Source organism: Psammomys obesus, unplaced genomic scaffold, assembly GCF_907164565.1.
Source record: "Psammomys obesus unplaced genomic scaffold, mPsaObe1.curated_primary_1811, whole genome shotgun sequence".
Classification (NCBI taxonomy): Eukaryota; Metazoa; Chordata; class Mammalia; order Rodentia; family Muridae; genus Psammomys; species Psammomys obesus.
The window spans coordinates 7,179,893-7,190,051 of NW_026585626.1; the positions used below are offsets into that span (position 1 = coordinate 7,179,893).

The 10,159-nt window shown below is 48.7% G+C and overlaps 1 protein-coding gene across 2 annotated transcripts; it reads left to right on the top strand.

The window, feature by feature from the left end:
- The first annotated feature begins 207 nt into the window (after positions 1-207).
- Positions 208-6,365, top strand: Treml1 (triggering receptor expressed on myeloid cells like 1). Of its 2 annotated transcripts, XM_055615272.1 has the most exons (6): positions 208-247; positions 403-735; positions 4,291-4,393; positions 4,953-5,042; positions 5,478-5,526; positions 6,060-6,365. In XM_055615272.1, the coding sequence occupies exons 1-6, from the start codon at positions 208-210 to the stop codon at positions 6,363-6,365; spliced, it is 921 nt and encodes a 306-aa protein (XP_055471247.1). The 2 variants fall into 2 exon arrangements, with proteins under 2 accessions (XP_055471247.1, XP_055471257.1); XM_055615282.1 differs by lacking the exon at positions 403-735 and having other exon boundaries at positions 208-243; positions 4,287-4,393.
- Positions 6,366-10,159: the final 3,794 nt, after the last annotated feature.

Sequence of the window (10,159 nt, forward strand, 5' to 3'; positions counted from 1 at the left end):
TCTCAGGATCTTCTGAGCTCTGAGCCAAGCAAGCCTTGGAGACGCTCCCTGCCCCCAGTCCTGGAGATTCCCACCCAGTGTAACCATGTCGGCCCCCCTGGCTGCTGGAAAGCCCATGTGACTACGTGACACAGATGTTTCCTGCTCCCCTTGGGGGCCTGCAGGATCAGTGAGGAGGTTGCCCTCAGAACTGACATCAGCCCAGCCATGGGCTGCTACCTGCTGCTGCTGCTCCTGGGACTGGCAGGTAAGCTGCAGATGGAACCACACCTCCCTCACCAGCCAGAAGTACCACAGACGCCACAGCTTCCCCTCTGGAGTCACACATTGCTGTCAGACAGTGGGCTAGGGGCCGTGCCTGCTGCTATCCAACCCTCGCTCCCACTTCTCTTCCTTCCCCAGGCCAAGGCTCAGCTGACAGCCATCCCGAGGTGCTACAAGCTCCGGTGGGGTCAGCCATTCTGGTGCAGTGCCACTACCGGCTCCAGGACCTGAGGGCTCGCAAAGTGTGGTGCCGGTTCTCGCAGGAAGCCTGCCAGCCGCTGGTGACATCAGCCGTGGACCGAAGAGCTCCCGGGAATGGACGCATATTCCTCACTGACCTGGGTGGGGGGCTCCTGCAGGTGGAGATGGTGACCCTGCAGGAGGAAGACACGGGGGAGTACGGCTGCGTGGTGGAGGGAGCCGCAGGGCCGCAGACCCTGCACAGGGTCTCCCTGCTGGTGCTGCCACCGGGTGAGTTGCCTCAAGCTGCGGTCAGAAGGGTGACCTGTGAGGGGGACTCGCGGGGCCCTGCGGCCTGGGGCCAGCTAGGAAGGCGTTGGGGTGAGCTATCTTTTGAGGGTTCTGCGGGGCTGAGTGGCAGCGGAAGTGTTTGGGAAGCAGATAACCCGCTGGGCAGCAGCCCCTTCTCTCTCCCTCACAGCAGCTTTCGGGGTCCTTGTGTCTTCCTCTAACTCTCCCAAGCTGATTATCTTTACTTTATTTGAAGTTCGAGCGTGTTAACAGAAATTCTTTTTTGTGCCTTCCAGCGTGTGTGTGTGTGTGTGTGTGTGTGTATAGGTCTATGTGCCCATGTACATACACCTGTACAGCCCCAGAGAATGAGTCCTGCTCTATGACTCTCCACCTAATTACCTTGAGACAGTGTCCACCGGAAGTCCACCATTTTGGATAGACTGGTTAGCCATATAAGGATGTGCCTTTCTTTAGCCTCCAGCACTGGGGTTTCACAGTCAGCATTTTTAATGGGTATTGGGGATTTGAACTCAAGACTTCATGCTTGCCCATTGAGCCATGTCCCCAGCCCTGCCTTCCTTGGATGACTTAAAGTTTATCTTAACAGAGTTTAGTAAGGGCCTGACCTACAGGTGGGACTGGACTTCAACTCATTCAGGATTTGTTTTTCTTCTTCTTCAGAAGTTTCACTGTGTAGCCCAGATTGGTATGGGACCCATTTATGTAGTCCAGGCTGGCCTCAAACTCAGGATCCTCCTGCCTCAGCTTCCTGAATGTGAATATTATAGGTGTGAAATGCTGTGCCAGATTGCATCCAGTTTTTAAAACTGGGGGAACTTTTTTAAAAAATTAAAAATGTTTAAATCTAATATTTACCTATTAATATTAAATACATTAATGTTTAAGTTCATGGAGCAATCTTAATATAGAAAGCATATTGCTTTTCAGATCACATCTTTCTAGGTATTTATTAGAATAAAAATGTAATTTAAAAGTAGGATGCTAGAGGTCTGGAGATATGGCTCAGTGGTCAAAAGCATGGCTGCTCTTCCAGAGGACCTAGATTTGACACCCAGCACCCACAGGGCAGCTCACAATCTTCGGAAACTCCAGTTCTAGGGGATCTGATGTCCTCGTCTGGCCTCCTTGGGTACCAGGTACACACACAGTATACACATATATGCAGACAAAACATGCGGACACATAACATAAAATAATAAAAAATGAATTTAAAAAACTGTGTTAGCCAAGCAGTGGTGGTGCATGCCTTTAATCCCAGCACTTGGGAGGCAGAGGCAGGCTGATCTCTGTGAGTTCGAAGTCAGCCTGGCCTACAGAGGGAGTTTCCAGGATAGGCTACACAGAGAGAGACCCTGTCTTAGAAAAAAACCCAAACCAAACCAACCAACCAAACAAATGAAATCGAGTGCTACAAAAACCTGCTCTGGAGGGGGAAGGCTGGAGGCGACTGATGTTTTTCTAGATAGTGGCGCCTTTCATCTTTTGTGACCTATGGCTTGTGTCTTAATCCTGATGATAAAGTCATTCTTCTTTCTTCAGTTTTGCTAGGCAAGTAAGAATAGCGGATCACATTGGTACTGGATTCACCCTCACTTTCACTCCACAACTAGTACTGTAAAATTTGCATTTCTCTCTGTCTCTCTGTTTCTGTCTCTGTCTCTTTCTCTCTCGCATGTGTGTGCACATGCCACAGTGCACGTGTGAGGTAAGAGGACAGCTGGTGAGAGCTGATCCTCTCCTTTACCATGTGGACTCTGGGGCTCAAACTCAGATCATCAGGCTTGGCAGTGAGGCCCTGTACTTGCTGCGTCATCTTGCTGGCCCATGGCTATCGTTTTACACAGTCTAGTAATTCTGGGTTTTGTCTTGTTTCACTTTTTCTTCCTCTTTTTGGGGCATCTAGGGTCTCCATACATGCTCTTGTGGGTGTATACATGTGTGCCTGTGGAGGACAAAGGTCAATGTTGGGTGTCTCACTCTCCACTTTATTTTTGAAGACACTGAACCTGGGACTCTGTGAGGCTGGCTGATTGATGAGTTTCAGGGATCATCCTGTCTCCATCTATATCCTGTCCCTGGGCTGGGATTACAGACATGCACTTTATACCTGGCTTGTACACAGGTGCTAGGGATCCAAATTCAGGTCTCCGTGCTTCGACGGCAGGCTCTTCACCCACTGAGCCATCTCCCCTGTCCCTTTTTACTTTCAAAGACGTGGTCTGTGTAATCCCAACTAACCCAAAGCTCGAAACATCGACCTCAATGGCCTCAAATTGGAAAGACCCTCTCTCATTGCCTCCCAAATGTTAGGATCACAGGCATGCTCCATTGTGCCTGGTGTAACTCCAGCTTCCAACCCCCTAAAAGACAGATTGCAATAATACCAGTCTGGCTGGGAAGAGGGGAGGAGGGAAGAGAGGGAGGGGGCAAGTACCTGGAGATCCCCTCATTGCCGTGGGGCAGGCGCTGCATGAAAGGGGTGCCCAGGCAGGTCGGCAGAGCATGGTGTCCAGGGAGAGAATGGCCTGTCCCTTAGGCAAGCATTTACTTTCAGAGAGTAGCTCAGCTAGTTTTCTATTGGTGTGATGAGACAGCAGTTTACGGAAAAAAAAATTTTTTTTTTTTTCGGGCACTTACAGCTCCAGACAGTTAGAGTCCATGACAGTGTAGAGATGACAGAGGTCTTATCACATTGGAGTTCAGGTACTAGCTGGGTTTTCAGAAAGGTCACTGAGTCTTGCCTCCCATTAGTGCTGAGCCAGAATCCCCTTAAATCTGAGGGCAAAGCTCAGGATGAGATCCTATCAGCCTGAAGATGGGCTCACAGGGCTACAGGTACATGGGAGGAGGCCCTCAGTGGAGACCCATGATAGTCAACCAGCAAGGTTGGTGTTGAGGGTGACAGTAATAGAACCTATCCTGGGGGGGAGGGCTGGAGAGATGGCTCAGTGGTTAAGAGGGCCCTTTGTTCTTCCAAAGGATCCGGGTTCAATCCCCAGCACCCACATGGCAGCTCACAACTGTCTGTAATGCCAATTCCAAGGGATCTGACACACTAATGCACATAAAACAAAATAATTTTAACAAACAAAACATAAAAACAACCCCCCTACCATGTAACTTTAGGGGAAAAAAAATCTATTCTGGCATGATAAGAAGAATCAAACAGTTCATACAGTGATGGTCGGACATACTGTGAGTGACCTGGAGGAATTCTCATGTGGGTCATGGAGCTGGCAGAGACGAAGAAAAGCAGGGGCTGTGGGTGGGAGCTGGTGGCAGAGGGGAAATGACTGTGCTCACAACCAGACAGAGATGTAAAGAGTGGAAGCCATTTCCTAACTCAGAGAGTGAAGGAAGGGATGTTCCCAGTCAGTCTGCATTCCTCGGGGCCTCTCTTCCCTTAGCTGCCTTTTCCTAGTTCTTCAGATCTTAACAGGCAGTGGAAGCTGCTCCACAATGGTGTGCACTACTAAATGTTTCCTTCTGCCTCAGTTCCTAGCCCAGGAGAAGGACAGGACGCAGAGGAAGAGGAAGAGAAAGAGACCTACAGAAACGGAAGTCTGCCCGAGGACCCTTCCTTGGACCCTTCTGGGGGTTCAAGTCCTCCCTTGTTCAGACGGCATGAGAACAGGTGTGAAGATAGTGGTGTGGAAGGAACTGGGCACTAAACATACACTGGTTTTGAGCTGTGTTGTGAATCCAGTGGAGGGCTGGGGAGGTGGCTCAGCGGTTATGAGCACTTGCTCCTGCAGAGGACAGAGTTCAGCCCCAATGGTTGAAGCAGCCTGTGACTCCAGCTCCAGGGGATCTGACGCTCTCTCCAGGAGTGTGAAGTCAGCAACATGCATGTACATGTATGTTCTCACATACCTAAACAAACAAAATTTAAAAAATCATCTCAAATCAAATGGGGTACCCTGCTAACTCATTCCACTGCTGGGGAACGTCTCTTCAGCAGACTCCATGCATTTCGGCAACTGTCCCTTCACTGTGGCAGATTCCATCAAAGACACTGTGAAAATGTGTCTCCCTTCTCCCCTGTCTGGATCTGCCTTCCTCCCTCCATTCCATCTGCTCTCAATTTTGCTTCCTAAAGAAAGTGGCAGTTTTCTCCACTACTCCAGGGCTCTTAATCTGCAGCTTCCCTGAGGGCTCAGGGCTCAACCAGCCTATCTCTTTCTGTCTCCCAGTATTCCCCTGATCTGGGGTGCTGTGCTACTGCTAGGCCTGTTGGTGGTGGCTGTGGTGCTGTTTGCTGTGATGGCCAGAAAGAAAGGTAAGTTCATCTACTCCAGCAGCTCAGTTTTGGAGATGAGGCTAGGAGTCTAGGCGTGTTTCCCACAGGAAAGACCCTGCTAGTCTTTAGATGAATGAGTTCTCCATAGAGTGGAATTCCAGTGGCTGATAGGGAAAGCAGAAGAGGGGACCCAGTTAGGGCAGGCCCTGGGGAGAGACAGTGAAGAGTGGCGATTGGAGGAGAAAGGATGGAAGGAAGGAGCGAGTTCCGGGTGGTAGATTTAGGTGTCAAGGCAGCTGGAGAAGCAGAAAACCGTCAGGGAGGCAAGGCAGGCTTGTGGGGTGCAGAGGTGAAGGGGTATAGGCTTAGAGATGGGAGTGGGGAAAACAGTTCTGTGCTAGTGAAGGTTTTAGAGGCTTTGGAAGGCTTGGAGCTACTCTGCAAGCAACTAGACTAGCTGTTCTCTGTTGCCAGGGAGCAAGCTTGGTGTCTGTGGCCAGTCCCAGAGCAGTGGAGTTTCAAGCATGGTAAGAGACCTCTGCAGGCTCTCCTCACCCATCACACTGCTGAGTAGGTGGCGACAAGACAGACCCATCACAGTCCAGACCCTCTCTCCTATTTGTATTTAGGGAGTACCATGGGGGTTAGGATATCTTCAAAGTACCCCACGCCACTTTATATATATATATAATGAGGCAGAGTCTCTTTATACTTGGCTGGCCTACAACTTACTATGTAGACCAGGCTGGCCTAAAATTCATGGAGAGCCATCTGCCTTTGCCTCCCTGAGTGCTGCTGTTAAAGGCGTGCACCACCAATCAGTCCTAGAACTCACTAGGTACCATCGGCCAGTCTGGAACTCGCTACGTAGACCAGGCTGAACTTGAACCTTTGAGTGAGGGATTAAATGTGTGTGCATTCGTGCATGTGTGCACGCCACCATACCTGGCCAAAGCAATGCCCTCTTGTCCCTTTGACATACTGGGATTGTTACAGCAGATCCATATGGTCTCCGGAAACTCAGGCACGCTTTTGTGTGACTGACCTGCTTTCCTTCCAGGACCCCTCCTCAGCAGCCCACCACAGCAGTGACCCTGGACTGGCTGCCAGGCTGCCCACGGACTTACCGTATGTGAGGCTCGACTCGCCACCTCCCTTTGACGTCACCTACACGGGCTTTTCTCTTGATCCTCCACTGGGGAAGCCCTCAGCCCCACCTCTACAACCCTCTCTGCCACCTAAGGTTCTGGTGTCCTCCAAGCCTGTGACATATGCCACAGTTGTCTTCCGGGGAGGGGACAAGGGTGAAGGAACTTCCTGTGAGCCGGTTCAGGATCCCACAAAGAGCCAAACCCCACCCAACTAAATAATATACCTTAATACAGACTCTTGGGATCACCCCTGGGGAATTCTCTGTAGCCCTCCAAGTAGGTCTGCCTTTTGATCTTGTGTCTTGGCATGGTGAACGTAGGAAGTGGTGCTCAGGTCTGATTGAGGTGTTTGGGGAAGAACTCTTTTGCTGCTTCCTGGTGCTGGTTCTACTGATATTAGGCCAAATAAACTCTGAGGATGTATAAGTGCTTTGTGTGTGCATGTGTGTGTGTGCATGTCAATGTCACTCTCCTTACTTTTTGAAACAAGGTCTTTCACTGCTGGGGCTAGTTAAGCTGGGCTTGTTGACCAGAAAGCCCCAAGGGTCTTCCTTTCTCCACCTTCCCAGAGCTTGGACTACCAGCATCTGCTATGCCATCCGGCTTTTTAATCTGGATGTTGGGGAACTGAACTCAGATCCTCAAGTTTACACAGCAAGGACTTTATTGACAGACCCCTGTGTGGACTCCTAACAGCTGAGTGGGCAAGACAAACCTAATGGGTGTGTGGGCAAGACAAAGCCTGTTTCACTAGTCACGTGGTTTACGGATGGGTCTGGTCTGGAGCCTGCACTGCCATTGAGGAAGGGGCGTCTCTCCTGGTCAAGAGCACTGCACAACAGAGAGATAGGGAGGACTTGCTCAAAAGTACTTCCTGCCCCTGTCAGGATGCTGGAGAGCACAGGCTTGAGTCTAGGAAGTTCTTCTGCTCTGTACCTTGTGAGCAAGTTACCTGTGATTAGCAGCAGCATTTAATGGGCCTCGGGTGGGTGTGAGGGGCTCACGGGGAGTGGGCAGTGACTGATAAGTTAAAGGAGATTTGGGACAGATGCATTATAGGAGATAAGACCACAAAGAGACAGGAAGAAGGACAGGAATGGAAACAGACACCACATTCCCTCTCAGAAGAGACTTAGCATTTTCTAACACTGTGGGTGAAAGAGCCTCTCAGACATTAATCTCACCAAAGCTGGTTTTCTTAGCGATGTAGCCATGAGCAGCTCTGTTCCCTTTGGCCTTTGAAGAGCCCAGGGAGGAAAAGGGAGAGGGAAGGGGTGTGGCTACAGTCAAGTGGAACTGTAAGGCAGATTCCAGGCTAGAGGCAGAAGGATGTCTAATATCCCTGAGGAATTTCTTTTGAAACTGGCTGGAAAAAGATTTGCTCAAACTGGGACAAGAGATTCAAGGGAGGAGGGATGAAGGCTTGGGTGCCCAGTACTGTGACAGTGATAGGGTGCAGATAGAAAGGGCACCTCAGAAGAGAGGTCATGCCAGTGTCATTAGGCTTTGAAAGCCTAGTGATGTCACTTTATTCTGGCAGGGCATCCTGAGCACCTCCTACCAAATGTCTCAAGCTGTGATCTTCGGGGAGATGGCTGGGTGCTTACGCCTTAGCCATGCAAGCGTGGGGACTAGCATCTAGATTCCCAGAACCCACGTAAATGGTGAGTGGAATGATGTTCCCTTATGATCCCAGATTTAGAAGTAGAGAGAGCAAGCTGGCTATCAAGACTAGCCATGCTGTTAAGCTAGGTTTGGTTGAGATGCCCATCTTCAATGAATAAGGTGGAAGAAAGATGGAAGGTGATTTCTGGCATCAACCTCAGGTCTCTACATGCATGCACACACTGGCACGTGTGTGTGTGTGTGTGTGTGTGTGTGTGTGTGTGTGTGAATGAGCACCCCTACTATACACATATGAAAAGGGGAGAAGAAAGAATGCTGGCTGCTTCCTTTGTGACTCTAGGGCTGACCGGAAGCTGCCAAGCATCCTGAGAACCTTGTATATGCCACTAGTCTGAGCAAACACCAAAACTCACATTGGAAAACTCACAAGAGAAACCACCACAGTCAGGAATTGTCTGTCCAAAACCAATCCAGCCTTGCTCATGGTAGGCAGTTCACAAACACAGCGAACGAGTTGCAGAGTTCAAATTAGAACCCAGTTGTCTGGCTCCAGGTCCCATGCTCTTGACTGCTAGTTAGTACTTAAAAATATAAATGGATGAACAAGGAGGCTGGGCAACAGTAGGTGAAATGAAGACAGGAAATCAGGGATGAGGTGGAGACAGGGCATACTCAATAGAGAGCGGTGTGGGTGGCAGGACACAGGAAAGTTGTTGGAAGACCAATATGAGGGGCTATGCAGATTAGATGTCATGATTGTGGACAAACATCTTTCTCCCTTCCTTGAGGGTCTCATTCTGATCATTTAGAGAGAGTGGTGAATGCTGGGTCCAGGATAGCTTACCATAGGCTAGATCCTATGAACTCCTGTGGAGCTTAGTGTTCAAGAAAATAAACTCTAAAACAAATCTGAGTAGACTCCCAGCTCTTCCATACTGTGACTGTGCTTCCCAGCTAAACCCTCTCTAAGCTTCCATATCTCTGGCCTCACTGAGTAGTTTCTACTGGACACAGAGCGTGTGTGTACCCCTATGACCCTGGAAATTCACAAGAGGAATCACCACAGTCAGGAATTATTTGTGTTCCAACTGTGAGTTCTCAGAGAACCTAGATGGAAAGGGTTACAAATCTTAGCTCTGTCTGTTCATTTCTACCCACAATTTTTCTAGTTGCACCACCAACTCTGCAACCCTTTCAGAAAAGAGAGAGCAGAGTGAACACTTTTGTTTTCCCATTTCAGCCATTTTTGTTTGTTTGTTTACTTCTTTGTTTCTTGGGTTCCTCCATTTCCACTTGCAATTTTTCCAACTGTTCAGCCATTCTCCTAATCCTTTTTGAAGCAGAACATGGGATGAAGAAAACAAAAAATCCCCTCTTAGAGCAAAGCAGGAAAGCAGCCTCAACAATTTTCTTTTGCTGCCATCTTGAAAAAAGAATATCCATCCCTCCATACCCTGCCATTTTCTCGATAGCATTTGAAGTAAAAATTTCCATTCTGCCTAGATCCTCGTCTGGGTGCCACTGTAGCTGTTCTGTTGCCATCCTGTGGGTGCTTTTTTCTTCCACCTTTCTCCACCCCTTTCTTTCCACCCTTTCAACCCCCTAACAAAAGCTAGGAAAGAAAAGAGGATAAAGGGGATAGGAACAATGCTATAGTTAGACTGCTTTCCGCTAACTAGGAATGTCAAGTTCCTTGGGGCAAGTTTGATCTTCAGCATCAGGTTATTAATTTCTTCTTGTTCCTTCTAAAAAAAACTGTGGCCAACAGCAATCAACTAACAACCAACAACCCTCCCTGCCTCTCAGGGCTCTTTATACACCCCCTGAAGAGTCCCCAGAATCCCAAACATCACACAACTGCAGAAACTCTCTGCAGCTGGTAAAACCATGCCGCTGCTAAAGCATGAAGCAAATCATAGTCAGCTGCTTTGGACAATCTGAAGCAGCCCCATATCCCATACATGGGATTAAAATGAAAGCATATAATATTTCCATGTTTTTCAAAGAAGCCAAAATTCTTATTACACAGGACTTAGATATATTACACTTCTTGGTGCCTCTTTTTATCTCAAACTGTTCATTTTGTATTTTTCTCTTGCTCAGTTAGATCCTTTTTATTATAAATTTACATAAGACATGTTATTAATAACAATAAAACACAGTCAACACTGCACTGTATTGAAATCTCCCTTGCCAAAGCTGTCGCCTTGGCTGTCCTGGACTCACCTTGTAAGCAAGGCTGGCCTGGAACTCACAGCAATCCACCTGCCTCTGCCTCTCTGAGTGCTGGGATTAAAGGCATGCGCCACCATGCCTGGCATCAGGCAGGGTTTTTTTGGACAAAGACAAAAAGCAGCCATATTCTTCAACAAAATATCACAAC

What these genes read in the sequence shown, in the direction of transcription:
- Treml1 (XM_055615272.1), top strand. Translation starts at nt 208, where the DNA reads ATGGGCTGCTACCTGCTGCTGCTGCTCCTGGGACTGGCAG. An exon ending in CCTGCTGGTGCTGCCACCGG is followed by an intron (nt 736 to 4,290) that starts GTGAGTTGCCTC and finishes ACGCAGAGGAAG; the next exon opens with AGGAAGAGAAAGAGACCTAC. An exon ending in TTCAGACGGCATGAGAACAG is followed by an intron (nt 4,394 to 4,952) that starts GTGTGAAGATAG and finishes TCTGTCTCCCAG; the next exon opens with TATTCCCCTGATCTGGGGTG.